Genomic DNA, 15,121 nt, shown 5'->3' with positions numbered 1-15,121 from the left:
AAGCCCTAATAAGCAGGCATATACATACAATGAAGGCTACTGCTAAGCTTGTAAGGCACCCTGAGTCTTCGGAGAAGGGCGGGATATAAAACAAACAAACAAACAAATAAATAAATAAATAAATAAATATAAATGGAATTTAAAAAAAACACAAGATGAAATGAGTTCAGCTTGTGTTTTTGTAATTCTGGAATATATGTGGAAGGCAGGAAAAGAATGTTGAACCAGAGATTCTAATAAAAATTCAGCAAAACCACTTGGAGTACAGCAGGTTAATTTCACTTTAACAGGTGCCTCTTGCTAACAAAATTAAGAATCTGGAATGGATTTTGTAATCACATTCCTCAAGCATATGGTAACTCTGCTGCCACTTGAGACCTTCAAAAGGAGAGAAAATGAGAGCAGAAACCAACTGTTATAATGTGGAACCTTCAAAACAAATGCTAAAATTACATTGCAGCTGACTGTCTGCAAATTAATGCTGGTCAAAATCAACAGCATTTTTATTATAGACAGGTAGTCCTCGAATTACAATCATATCTGAACCCGGAATTATGGTCGTAAATCATGAGGCTTATAGGTTGAGGCATCATCACATGACTGAGTCTGAAGTTACAAAGGTTTTGTTTACAATGGTTATTAAGTAAATGCTGCAGTCGTTAAGAGAGTCCATTTTCCCCAAGGGGTGATTTTTGCCACAACAAAGAAGCAAATGCCAAAAACTGGCAAAAAATTGTAGAAAAGTAGTCACATGACCTTGGAACGCTGCAAACAGCCATAAGAAGCTAATTGCCAAGCATCCAAAATACATTCATGTGACAGTGTTTTTGTGTATGTGTTTGTGTGTGTGTCTGTCGTAACTCCAAAAATGGATTGTAAGTAGCTCTGGAAGGGTCCATCATTAAGCGACCAGTCGTAAGTTGAGGACCACCTGTAGATGCCTATACAGGTAGTTCTCAACCTATGACCAGAAGTGACCCCAAACTTTCCGTTGCTAAGCAAGACAGGTGAATTTTGCCCATTTTTCAACCTGTCTTGCCTCAGTTGTTAAGTGAATCGCTGCAGTTGTTAACTTAGTAACACAGATCTTATGTGACTCTGGCTTCCCCATTGACTTTGCTGGTCGTAAAAGAGAAATCCCATGACCCCAGGGACATTGCAACCGTCATAAATATGAACCAGTTGGCAAGCATCTGAATTTTGATCGCGTGACCGTGGAGATGTGAAAAACTGTCTTAAGTCATTTTTCCGGTGCCTTTGTAACTTTGAACAGTCACTAGACCAGGGGTAGGCCACCTTGGCTCTTTTATGACTCGTGGACTTCAACTCCCAGAATTCCTGAGCCAGCATGGCTCAGCTTGGAAACTTCTCCCTTTCCCCTCAGCATGGCTGGCTCAGGAATTCTGTGAGTTGAAGTCCACCAGTCATAAAAGAGCCAAGGTTGCCTACTCCTGCACTAGATGAATGGTTGTTAAGTCGAGGATCACCTGTATTTCCCATTAGACCAACTGCAAGCATCTTCAGAGGTTTTCCTACCTGGAAGTAGTGCATGTCTAAAAGATGGCTGTGTACCACTGCAATATTAAGACGGCCACCATCTGCACCCTTTGATGTGTTAAAAAAAATTGCCTGTAACCATCTACCTGAACCATATCCATGCTTCTTTGGGGTCTGGGAATTGATGGGAGATAAAAGCTATGAAGTCACTGCTTTCACAAAAGAAAATGCCTGAATCTGAGATACGATATATATGCCTCGAGAGATTTTTGTAAAAGAAATAATAAATAATAAATAATTTAAGAAAATGCCTTTATATTCTGGCAGGGGCCATGCAAAGCTAGTGAATTTAAAATCGGCACTGTATTTATAAAACCAAATAATCGCCGTTCGTTGGTGAAAGGCAGAAATCTGCCTTTTGATTCCTGTCCTTGTGTAAATATTTTGGCAATACCATCTTTCTTATGAACGGTGCTCGTGTTTTTATGAAAACGCAACTCTCAAAGAAAGTTTACTTACATGAAAAACTGGGAACCATTCGTATGTTTCCCTCTGTTTGCCATTGACAAAAGAAAGGCTCGGTCGTGTTTCAAAATAAAGTTTTCATCTGTTTCAAAAAAGGAGACAAAAGAGAGACAAATCAACCTCCCCCTGGCATTTAGACCCTTTACAAGTATCAGTCATGAAGAATTACCCCGTTGGGCAGTAAAAACTCAAAAACAATCTATGCCATTAATTAGAAGGTTTGCACGCAAGCAATCGTTGAGCAGCCTTTAGTCAAGAATATTTGGAAGTTTCAATTATTACAAGCCACTTTACCATTTCTTAACCGCTTTTGTGAAATCTCTGGCTGTTCTTCCAACATTGCAGAGATTTCTCCAGCCCTGCTATTAAAACAGATTTCCTTTAGCTGCAGAATGGGCAGGTCTCATGCAGCTCCATGGAACTAGTATATATTCCTTTGGTTCAACCATCGACTGACCAGTTAAGAACTAGCATCTCAATGAATGTTTCCACGAAATAAGGAAGTTCAAATTTCCTTTGCGAAAAGACAACATACCTTGAGTTTAAATAAATATCTTTGTAGACCAGTGCTTCTCAATCCTGGCACCTTTTAAGCTGTGTGGACTTCAAATCCCAGAATTCCTCAGCCAGCCATGGTGAATTCTGGCAGCTGAAGTCCACATGTCTTAGATTTGCCAAAGTTGAGAAACACTAGTGTAGATACTCCCTTAATGTTAATCAACTAGCAATAAGGTAAGAACAATTCCAAAGCATTTTCTCCAGTAATCCATAGGCTAAGAATCGCTAAAAGGTAAAGGTTCCCCCCCACATGCGTGCTAGTCATTTCCGACTCTAGGGGCCGGTGCTCATCTCCGTTTCAAAGCCGAAGAGCCAGCGCTTGTCCGAGGATGTCTCCGTGGTCATGTGGCCGGCATGACTGGATGCCAAAGGCGCACGGAACGCTGTTACCTTCCCACCAGAGTGGTCCCTATTTTTCTACTTGCATTTTTACATGCTTTCGAACTGCTAGGTTGGCAGAAGCTGAGATGAGTAACAGGCGCTCACTCTGTTACGCGGCACTCGGGATTTGACCCGCCAAACTGCCGACCATCTGATCGACAAGCTCAGCGTCCTAACCCACTGAGCCACCGTGTCCCTTAAGAATCGCTAGCATGCAATAAAATTGGGTTGGATCAGAAAACAGAATCCCCTTACCAAAAAGCCTCTTTCTTTGAACTGGACAGACAAAACCACTCTGACTCCTTCACAAAACTAATTAAACTAGTTATGTGCGGTTCTGGTGCTTTCTTGAGCTTGGTGATTTTCCGGTAGACGTCTTATGACCCAACTAGGTATCATCATAAGTCCTAGAAGCCCACTCCCTTCTACTGCTGATGATGTTTCATGCAATGTCTGCAAGAAAACCATCCAGCTCAGAGACCAGCAAGGACTCCACATTTCAACCCTGAGCTACAAATATTCCATCGATAATTAAATTATGATTTGTTTGTTTAGGTAATTCTCAACTACAAACAGCTACCAACAAAACACGTTGTTGTTTTTTCAGCTTCAGAGTGGAAAAATCTCATTTTACAACATGCTGTTATGATGATGATGATTGTGAGTCTATTGTGGCAGCTTTAATTGAATTTTATTAAAAGCGTAATAATTGTACAGTACCAGGACAGTTGTACTTACCTAATTCAAAATCTTAGAAGAACCAAAAACCTTTACAATACAGATTGGCAAACAGAAGAGTAATTGCTGTTGTATTCTATGATTAAGTACTTTTAGAATATAACTTTTGTACAAAGCAGCTCATTTAGAAAAGGTTATTCTTTTCTACCTAAGTACGTTCAGGACACATTCAGAACCAACGTAACAAGAAAAAACTGCTCGGTATCTGATTTACAATCCAACACTTTTAAAATACGCCCCAAATAATTGAGAAGACACATACAAACCTCAAAAAGGGCAGGGAAAAGGAAGGGAGCACCTGAGTTGAAAGACAAGTAGGTGACATCCCAAGGACGTCTTGGTCAAACCGAAGGCCATCTTGGGCCTCTCAAACTATTTTGGGGCTGCTCTCCAAAGCTACATGGACCCAGCCACAAATTCATTAACAGCTGACCAAAGATTTATTAGGAAGGGTGCAGGGGAACAAATTTGAATTTGTGTTGAGCTTTTGTGTCTTACCTTTTCATTTTGCAAAAGATCACATTCTCTATAAACAAAAGAATATGTTGACAGTTTTAGGCAGGAACACAGGAGTTGGCATGAATCAAGTTGGCTAGCCTCCATGCTGAAGTCAAGTTTTAACCACTACAATAGCCGCCGTAAACTTTTGACGGTTAACGCTAACATTTACAGTCTTAAGAATTTTTTTTTTAAAAAAAACCTCTCATGCACACAGAGAATATCCATGCAATATTATACTTTCATGCAAGAGGAGCTATATAAACCTGGTTACGAAAAGCTGAAATTGGAATTGGCAAAGCTGAAGCCACCGAGGTGTAAAGTAACTGCTTGAAGTTTACCTTTGAAGTATCCTCCGTAAATAGATTCGCCTCCTTTTCCGTTACCTAGCGTTAAGAAGGTAGAATGTAAAATCCTGAAAAGCGCCACTAATTTAATTAGTCACATTGCATGAAAGAAATCAGCAGCGGGCTCCTAATTCTAAATTACAGGTAAGTAGCAATTACAGGTAGTCCTTGATTTGCGACAATTGAGCCAAAGGTTTTTGTTGCGAAGCGAGACAGTCGCCCCGTTTAATGGATCTTTCTTGCCGCAGTTGTTAAGTGAATCACTGCGACTGATAAGTTACCATCATGGTTGTTAAGTGAATCTGGTTCCTCATTGACTTTGCTTGACAAAAGGTCGCAAAAGGAGATCACGTGAACCCCAGGATGCTGCCAGTTGCCAAGCATCCAAATTTTAATCATGTGACCATGGGGACGTTGCAACAGTCATGTGAAAAACTTTCCCAAGTCCCTTTACTCAGTGTTGCTGTAATTTTAGTCACTAAATGAACTGTTGTAAGTCAGGGACTACCTGTAGCACTAAATAATTTAACTAGTCACACAGCACATTTACCAGAGAGCAATTGGCCGTGAGATTCCTAATTCTAAATTACAGGTGGGTCACAATTAAGGTAGTTCTTGACTTATGACCACAATGGAGCCAAAAATTTCTGTTGCTAAGCGAGACAGTTGTTCAATGAGTTTTGCCCCATTTTGCGACCTTTCTTGCCACACTTAAGCGAATTACTGTTGCTGTTAAGTTAGCAACACAGTTGTTCAGTGAATCTGGCTTCCCCATTGACTTTGCTTGTCGCAGAAGCTGATCACATAACCACAGAATACTGCAACTGTCATAAATACAAGTCAGTTGCCAAGTGTCCGAATTTGATCAAGTGGCAACGGGGATGCTGCAATGGCTGTTAAGTGCGAAAAATTCCCATAAACCACTCTTTTCAATGCCCTCGTAACTTTGAATGATCACTAAATGAACTGTTGCAAGTTGAGGACTACCTGAAGTGTGAAATTTGATTTGAATGCAATTTATAAACTGATCCCAGGTTGAGTTTAACGCCTGCCCAAATTCACGCAGCGCAAGGCTAATAATGTGCACAAGGCTGAGGCTAGTGCACGGGCAGTTGCCACCGGCGTTTTTAAGTGCTCCTTAGATGGGCAATAGGGAGACACGGTTCCATTTGAGGAAAACTCAAAATCAGAAGAGGCTCATTTTTTTCAAGAACTGTAGTTGAGTACAGGTGATTAACAGGTGCGCCTTAGATACGGATAGCACGTAGATAGTCCTTGACATACGACCCATCACAGAGCTTGCCCATTATTAAGGTTGGTTTTCGTGGCACTTGTAAAACAAGTTGGCCACATGACCGACCTGATTTTAGTGTTCTTAAATGCTGTGACTGTGGGAGGCTGCCTTAAATGGGGTTTGTTGCGATCATGCGACTGCTGGACATCGGAGGTGGCGCAGTGGTTAGAATACAGTATTGCAGGCTAATTCAACTCATTGCCAGGAGTTTGAATCCTGACCGGACTCAGTCTTCCATCCTTGCAAGGTCGCTAAAATGAGGACCCAGATTGTTGGGGGTAATAGGCTGACTCTGTAAACCATTTAGAGGGCTATGAAGCACTATGAAGTGGTATAAAAGTCTATTGCTAAATGGGGTTGTGTTGTGACTGTGGGGAGGCTGAGCACTGAAACTTAGGATATGGTCATAAGTCCCCTTTTCCAGGTAGGTTGTAACTTCAAAAGTTCGCTAAGTGACCAGTGGTAAGTTGAGAACTTACTTTATCCTCTATTATTCTACAATATTTCATTAATAAGCATACAGTTGCAAGAAAAAGCATGCGAACCCTTTGGGACTACGTGGAGTTTTCCATGAATTGGCCATAAAATGCGCTCTAACGTCATGTAAGTCACAACAATAGAAAAACACAGTCTGCTTAAAATAATACTACACAAACATTAGCTGTTCTCATGTTTTAATTGAACATAAGATGGAAACATTCACAGTGCACGGTGGAAAAACTATGTGAACCTTTGGATTTGAACTGCCAAACTGCTGGCAGTCAGCGGTCAGCAGAATTAGCCTGCAGTGCTGCATTCTAACCACTGCACCACCACAGCTCTGATAACTTCTACGCCCAGGTGTTAAGATTTCCAGTTGGTAGAGCAGAGTACACAGGTAGTCCTTGACTTCGGATCATAACTGAGCCTAAAATTTCTGCTGCTAAATAAGACAAGTTGTTTAGTGAGTTTGGCCCCATTTCTTGCCAGAATCCCCACAAGCCTTGCGGCTGTTTCCCACCCCAGTGGGTCCCATACTGTCTTCCTCACTTCCTTCCAACCATCACTGGAACTCAGATCAAGGAAGAAGGACAGACTGTGATCCTGGAAGTGGACAACATTTTCCGAGATGCGACACTGAATTATGGTCATTTGGAAAAATGGGGGTCATTTCCTGGATGGCTCATCAACTTGCTTTGCCTCCCTAATCTGAGATCTTTTGAGAGATAAGCCCATGACGAGAGATGCAGGGTAAGGGTGAGTGGGAAGGGTCCCCATGGGGGGCTTCAGGCGTTGGCGGAAGGTCTGGGGAAGGGTCTGTGCTGCGTTTAATGACCCACAATTTGTTTAATGAGTGGACTGGGAAAAGCAGGAATGGAGGAGTCACAAGCGAGGTGATCATGTGACTTGCTTCTCTTAATGGCCATCAGGACTTAAAGAGCAGGCTCCATTACAGTAAGTCAAGGACTAATTGTAACAATATGGATGTGCAAGTTGCTCAATGTACACGCAACAATTTATGACCAAACTGCTACATGTAATAATAACCACAACGGTAATAACAATATTCAGGCTAAATTTTAGAGAGTCAGACGAGGACAGGATTTTACTTTACATAAAACTGTTAATTAGAATGTCTTAAAAAAAGGCCAGTGGTTTAATTCCTGACATAATATAATCTATTCTTTAAAGTTACCATTATTATAATGCAACATGAGAGCTAACAGCATATCCAAGCTATTTATTTTTCCCGAAAAGAGAAAAGGATCATTTACTGTAGATATTTAAATATATTCAAACATCTCATAATTTTTTTTGCAGGCAACTGATAAATTTGGGCAAACTTTTTTATTACAATGGAAAAAAACCCCTCCAATTTGGGGTGATGGATTAAGGTTAGGTCATTTCATCTACCTTCGCTAAAGTCTCCGCCTTGAATTATGAAGCTTTTAACCACGCGGTGGAAAGTTGAACCTTTGTAGCAAAGCTTTTTTCCAGTTGTTTTCCCAATTCCCTTTTCACCTATAAAGAGGAAATATATGTAAGGTCTTAGCAGTCTTACAAGCCATGATGTCCAAGAGAGGCGAACGAGTCAGATACTGTAACTTGGTCTTGTGTCACCCGTCACTTAAAGTCATAAGTGGTGACAATACTACAGGTATGTCCAGTTGTATCTCCTACACATAGCTGGACAAACATGACTTCTAAATAACCACCTACATTTGGCAGAGCTTCAGTGTTTCTATTCCAAATGGAAGATGCTACTACTACCAAACCTAAACACAGAGGTAGCCATTTTTGACTGCCAATTAAGACTTCATTAAATTTTAGCAGGATAAAGGTCTGTAGAGATTCTCAGTCATCCAGGTCATGGTTGTCCCAAAAATGTTTATCCTTGTTTAAGACGTTTCACTTCTCATTCAAGAAGCTTCATCAGTTCTGACTGAATGGTGGAGGATGGAAGAATTTATATTCCTTGTAATCATCTGTTTATTACAGAGTAATTGAGGTTACAGTCCTTTTAGCAGTTCCACACCCATTTGCACTATTTAGATGACCCTGAGGGCACAGATAAACTTCCAACTAGCCTCAACAGCTTTTTAATGACCAGCTGTCTGCAAGGAATATAAATCCTTCCATTCACCACCATTCAGTCAGAACTGAAGAAGCTTCCTGGATGAGAAGCAAAACATCTTCAAGGAAAAACAAAGTCAAGTTGCTTTTTGAAAAAGCACCTTTGGGATAGGAGGGTGAAGTATTGATAAGACTACATGTTTCACTGTTATCAAGTCAGTCAAATCCTTCGCCAATGCTTTCTTTTCCTGACATGGGGATTTCACCATACAGAAACATTCAGCACGGAGAAAGGTGGTGTTTAGAATTGCTTTGAATGGTGAAATGGGCAGCGAATGTATTTGATACCATCAGCATTGGAAAAAAAATCCCTATCGGCCAATTGTAGAAGGCAGCTTTACTTGGAACAGCTGACATCCTGCGACGATACCTTTCACACCACCAAACTTCCACATCTGCCTATCCCAGGTCCTCGGGAAGGATTCCAGAGGTGGACAAAAATGCCCAATCCAATCTGAACGACTGGTGACTGTGCGACGAACAACAATAATAATGGTTAAAAAGGATACAGGTAGTCCCTGACTCGTGACCACAACTGGGACTGGAATTTCTGTTGCTAAGGAGGTTGTTAAGTGAGCTGCACCCAATTTTTGCCGCAGTTGTTAAGCAGACCACTGCAATTGTTAAGTGAATCACACATCAATAAGCAAATCTGGCTTCCCCGTTGACTTTGCTTGTCAGAAGCCGGCTGGTAAGGTTGCAAATGGCGATCGTGTAACCCCCGAGATGCTGCAGCCATTATATGTCGGGTTGCCAACTGCCCAAATTTTGATTACGTGACAGTGGGGAATGTTGTGCTGGTTCTAAGTGCGAGAATCGGTTGTAAGTCATTTTTTTCAGTGCCGTTGTAACTCAGAATAGTCACTAAATGAATGGTTGTAAGTCAAGGACTACCTGTATGTGATCAGGACCCCACAAACAACTTAGTTTTTCCTACTTGTTGCTAGCTCTCCCACCTCTTTACTAGTAATGTTTAATGTCATTGATAAAGACATTGGTCAAACTGATTAGCTGTATTAACCATACTTTCCCACTGGTTGGCTGCTTCTCTCCAGGACTGTGCTGAAAAAAACATTGACACAATATAGATAGGATGTTAAAATTCCTGGGAACAGATGAAATTCCAGGTTCCTGGGTAGGGAAAAGGCGACTAACATCCAATACTGCAGTATAGCTCAACTAGATGTCTATGGAGATTGTTAGTCATCCAGATCATAGTTGTCCCAAGGTGCTTTTTCCAAGAGGCAACTGGATTTTGTTTTTCTTTGAAGATGTTCCCCTTCTTCAGAGCTGAAGAAGCTTCTTGGATGAGAAGTGGAACATCTTCAAAGAAAAATAAAATCCAGTTGCCTCTTGAAAAAGCAACTTGAGGTATAGCTCAACTCTGTAACTTTGATGCCCTGTATCAAATTTAACTCTGCAAAAAAAAACACATTCAGATATGACTAAATAATATTTAGACATTCCATTTTTATTCCTTTGTTCTAGCTCAGTGAGAGAGTACAGGCAGTTCTCGACTTACGACTACAATAACATTTCTGTTGCCCAACATTTCTGTTGCTAAACAAAACAGTTGTTAAATGGGTTTTGCCCCCTTTTACAATTGTTCTTACCAAATGTTGTTAAGTGAATCGCTGCAGTTGTTAAGTCACAGAGCTGTTAAGTGAATCTGGCTTCCCTATTTTTTTTTAATCCCATTTATATCCCGCCCTTCTCCGAAGACTCAGGGCAGCTTACAATCTAAAGCACAAATCAATGTGCTTAGCAATAGCCTTCATTCTATGTATATGCCTGCTTATTAGGGCTTCTTGGAAAGTTGCAAAAGGGAATCACATGACCCTGGGACATTGCAACCATCATAAAAATGAGTTGCCAAGCATATGAATTTTGATCACGTAACCCTGGGGATGCTGCAACGGTTGTTAAACTATCGTAAGTCACATTTTTCAGTGAAATTGTAACTTTGAATGGTCACTAAACGAACTGTTGTAAGTCGAGGACTATCTGTATACTATTCACTTTTGAAACAGGCTTCAGTCCATTCCCAACAGATATTTCCAAAAAGAGATCCTGCAATAAACATGCCCTAAGGGAAATTTATATTTGTTTATCAGAACAGACTAATACTTTGAAAAAAGGACTGCATTACAGATTTTTTTTTTAATCTGCTAAGCACAATTTCTGGCATCCAAGGAAGAAACAGGCAGCCACTGATGCCTTGTCTTTCTTTTCCGAGTGGCTCCAAAGATAATTCGGTATATTATTACAATAAAATCATAATTATTCACAACTTTAACAAAACATACCTGTGCATAGACAAAGGAAGTTTTTGCAAGTCCTTGGACATACATCAGAGAAAAGCTGAAATATGATACGACCAACTGGAATATAAATTAAAGTAGAATTACATCCCATTTTTACACTAGCCAACCAAAGCATATTGCAGCTTTTTTACAATTACTTTATTATACATTTAAACTGTGCTGTGAAAATTAGTACTACTTCTCATTTTTCAATTTATATGAACCTTCAGCTTTATCGGCCTGCCCTTTCCTTAAACCCCTACCTTACAGAAACTGCAACCCTCTTGCATTCTGCCTTCAGTAAAGACATGAAAAACAAGTGAAAGCCACAGCCGGAGAGCACTTAGAAATGCTTAGCGATCACTTTCATTTTCCACAAATGACCAGGTATTTTTATGTGCTCTAATTATAATCCTAGTCCCAAAATAACAATTTTGTAACATGTTGGAGCAAGTAAGTTGCAGTGAGAATTTCTAGAACAACAACAAAAAAGGAATCCTGATTGGTACCTATTTTCCAAACCCTAGAAATATGATTAAGTATGTATGTGATTTATACCACAGACACAAACACAAAATATGTACAAGAACTGGTCAAAATTCACTTTTTCAGTGCTGTTATAATTTGAAGAATAATTAAATGAATGGTTGTTAAGTTGAACACTACCTGTAAAGTGACAAGCTTGGTCTTTTGACAGCAGGCATGCAGTATATTGTGGTATCTTTTTGTACATTTATTTATCTCCTGTCTTTATTATTTTTATAAATAACTCAAGGCAGCAAATATACCTATTACTCCTTCTTCCTCTTATTTTCCCTACAATGTCAACCCTGTGAGGTGGGCTGGAGTGAGAGAGAGGTCTGCTTTTCATGCCTAAGGTGAAACTAGAATTCAGTGTCCTAGTGATTGGCCTGAGGTCTCCCAGGCGGCTTTCATACCTCAGGTGAGACTAGAATTTACCATGTCCTGGTGATTGGCCCAAAGTCACCCAGCCTGCTTTCATGGTTGGGACTAGAACTCCCAGTTTCTAGCCTGGTGCCTTAAAGCTTAAGACCAAATATTGCTTTTATTATGTATTGTTTTGTTTCTGGTCTTATTTGTCTGTATAAGATCCCTTTAGTCACTATTTGAAATGAGAAGCTATGCTTATTTAAGTTTTTCCCATACTTTCAGCTAAAAGGAGTAACAATTTCACTGTTATACAAAGAAGCCTATTTCGGTGTCAGTTATCTAAATGCAAGTGATACATTTCTATGTTTTATATATTTACTTAATATATGAAACACATTTACAAAATAGAAAAAGTATCACATTTGGATAACTGACATGAGAATATGCTTCTTTGTATAACAATGTAACAAAACCTTACACCTTTTAGCTGAAACTACAGAACCAGGATATTTAGAATACAAAAATATATGGACTCATTTTAAGTGTTTCTAACGCTTGAATATTCAAAGCAACTTGATATATGAAAATAAAACACTTGCCTAGCATTCATAAAAAATGATTATAAACCTGAAACCAGCACATCAAGGAATTATCCAGGGACCGCAGGACAGAAATCATAAAGGCAGGACAAGGGGTTTTTTGACAGCAGAGCTTTTCGAACTTGGAAACACTTGGATGCATCCCACATTGTACTTATCAAAATGTTGAGTTGAAATACAGAGAAATGGTTACCTTCTTCCATCCACTTCTAAATTTTTAAGAAAGATTATCAGAAAATGTATTTAATGTCACTTTTTTTTTCCTACTTATTGGACGCGAGGCTGAACTGGCTGCAACAGGTGTCACCTCATTCATTGTCAGGCTTGATTTGGCTAATCTCACTCATTTGATAATAATAATAATAATAATAATAATAATAATAATAATAATAATAATAATAACAACAACAACAACAACAACAACAACAACAACAACAATAATAAAGAAGAAGAAGAAGAAGAAGAAGAAGAAGAAGAAGAAGAAGAAGAAGAAGAAGAAGAAGAAGAAGAAGAAGAAGAAGAAGAAGAAGAAGAAGCTGTTGCTAATCAGGAATTAAATCCAAATTTCGCTATACCATCACTGTATTGTATGCAATTAATCCTGGTTTATTTGTTGATACAACAAAAGGCTATAAGAAACAAACAAACCACATCATCATGATGAAAGGGAGAATAACAGAATTGGAAGGGACCTTGGAGGTCTTCTAGTCCAATTCCCTCCTCAAGCAGGACACCTATACCATTCCAGACAAGTGGCTGTCCAGTGATGGAGCACCCACAACTTTGGAGGGAAGCCATTCCACTGGTGAATTGTTCCTAGTAAATTTCTCCATTGTTCTAGGTTGCTTTGCTCCTTGATTAGTTCCCATCCATTTTTTTCTTGCCCTGCCTTATGGAGTTTAGAAAATAGGTTGACCGCCTGTTCTTTGTGGCAGCCCCTCAAACAGTGGAACACTGCTATCACATCACTCCAGTACTTCTTTTCACTTTGCATTGCTACTCTGAAATACTATTTGACCATGTATAAAAATAGCACATAACCACGAAAATTCAAGTGATCGGTGCATAAAAGAGGGCTGTACACAAAATCTAACAATGAGAAGCATTCATCTCCGCAAGCATGAACTCTAAGGTATCGTGATACAAATATTCTTATAGACAGAGCCCTCAAACCTTACCTGGTTCTCGATTAATTTCGATATCAAAGAAGCACTGGGGGCGATCCTCTGCCCCCATGGTGTTAGGATGCCCTAGTGCCCACTTCTTTACCACCTTCAGGAAAACAGAAGCATATCAAAACTTAAATATTGGCTGAATCTTAGAGGCACAGAGAGAACTATTTATATGATTAAAAATGCCCCACCCAGATCCTGAAGGAGCCAATAAAATTCAGTACCAAAAGTTTCACGTCATTCAAAGGAATTATAATTGCTATTGAGGACTAACTATAAGTAGTCCTTAAAGTACATCCACAACTGAGTTCAAAATTTCTTGCTGCTAAGGAAGACCATTGTTGAGTTTTGCCCCATTTTTCGACTTTTCTTGCCACAGCTGTTAAGTGAATCATTGCAGTTGTGATCCTGGGACATTTCAACTGTCATAAATATGAGCCAGTTGTCCAGGGTCTGAATTTTGATCACGTGACCATGGGGATGTTGCAACAGTCAAGTGTGGAAAAAACGGCCATAAGTCCCTTTTTCAGTCCCTTTGAATGGTCACTAAATGAACTGTTAAAAGTCGAGGACTATCTGTACAGTGTCTCTGGGCTTCTTACAATATAATAAAAAAGCAGAAAAAGTACAAGGAAAGAATTAAAATTAGAAAAATTAAATAGAAAATTACATTTCACATAATCTCCATATTCTACACAGGAACTGAATGGGAAATAATACATTTACATGTTTTATAAATGCACTATATATTTATTGCACATATGATGCATACAATAAGTATGCATTATTTGCAATCATAATCATTGGTTGCATGGTCAAATGTTGAGCGTTTCTGTCCCTTTTTCTTATTTCTTAACTAAAAGGGAGAGAATTTAAATATTCTAAGATATGAAAATAAATTACTCCTGTTTCCTTTGGATTCTATTTAAAGGAAAAATAATAATAATAATAATAATAAATTGGCAAGCGTAGGGAGGTGTAAACTGTCCCACTCCCCCTTTCCTCGGGCCAAGCCTGGCTGGGGATGATGGGAATTGGAACTTTTTTCCTCGTGAGATGAAGAGGGAAGCTGAGTCTCCTGAAAAAGAGCGGCCGGGAAGAGACAGATTCTAATAAGGAATGTGTGAAGAGAAAAACACCTACTCGGGTTCCACAAGCATTGGCCGCACTCCTTCAAGAGGACTAGCGCCTTTTTGGTCAAAGGGCTTTCAGCTCCCGAAGGAGCCCCACCAGGGTCGTTACCTGGCTGTGCCGGAGCTGCTCGGTCAGTCCTCCGCGCCCGCCCGCTTCCGGTCAGCCCGGCTCGCGGCCAAGTACTTCGGCCCGAAGCAGCCGCAACAAGCACCCAGCAATAGCGCCATTAACGGAAACCCTCTGAGGGGACGACGAAGGGCGGGGCCGAGGCGCGCGAGTACGCACGCGCGCTCCTGTTTTGAGGCCCGCCCTCGGGATTTCTTTCCATTCGATTGGCCTTTTCCGAACAGCCCCGCCCTCGGCGCGCGCGCCTCCGCCGCCTCCACCCGCTCTCGTCGGGCCACGCCCACCCTCCCTTTTTTTCCCTTTTTTTTTAAGCCACCGAAAGAGGGCGGGGCACCCGACCAGCGCGCCTCGCTCCCTCTTTCCCTTCCTGTGTGCGAGCGCTGCCCCGCCCAAAGCTTCGAGGGGAGGAGTCCAAACCGAACCAAGCCACAACAATAGAAAAAGG

The 15,121-nt window shown here is 40.4% G+C and overlaps 1 protein-coding gene across 7 annotated transcripts in view; it reads right to left on the bottom strand.

Moving 5' to 3' along the window:
* Positions 1–14,793, bottom strand: part of NKTR (natural killer cell triggering receptor) — a 55,608-nt gene extending 40,815 nt beyond the window's left edge. For 2 of the 7 annotated variants that reach the window (XM_081345601.1, XM_081345603.1), the window contains exons 1-7: positions 14,659–14,793; positions 13,423–13,516; positions 10,758–10,832; positions 8,822–8,920; positions 7,732–7,839; positions 4,539–4,583; positions 2,017–2,104 (exon numbers count right to left, since the gene is read on the bottom strand). In XM_081345601.1, coding sequence (XP_081201727.1) covers positions 2,017–2,104; positions 4,539–4,583; positions 7,732–7,839; positions 8,822–8,920; positions 10,758–10,832; positions 13,423–13,480 — 473 coding nt within the window. In that variant the 5' untranslated portion in view covers positions 13,481–13,516; positions 14,659–14,793. Of the gene's footprint in view, positions 1–2,016; positions 2,105–4,197; positions 4,226–4,538; positions 4,584–7,731; positions 7,956–8,821; positions 8,921–10,757; positions 10,833–13,422; positions 13,517–14,559 lie in introns of those variants that run through there. The other 5 variants (XM_081345604.1, XM_081345609.1, XM_081345602.1 and 2 more) reach the window with 4 other exon arrangements.
* Positions 14,794–15,121: the final 328 nt, after the last annotated feature.

Source organism: Vipera berus, assembly GCF_964194415.1.
Source record: "Vipera berus genome assembly, chromosome: Z".
Lineage (NCBI taxonomy): Eukaryota > Metazoa > Chordata > Lepidosauria > Squamata > Viperidae > Vipera > Vipera berus.
This window is presented reverse-complemented; position numbering and strand designations above follow the sequence as displayed.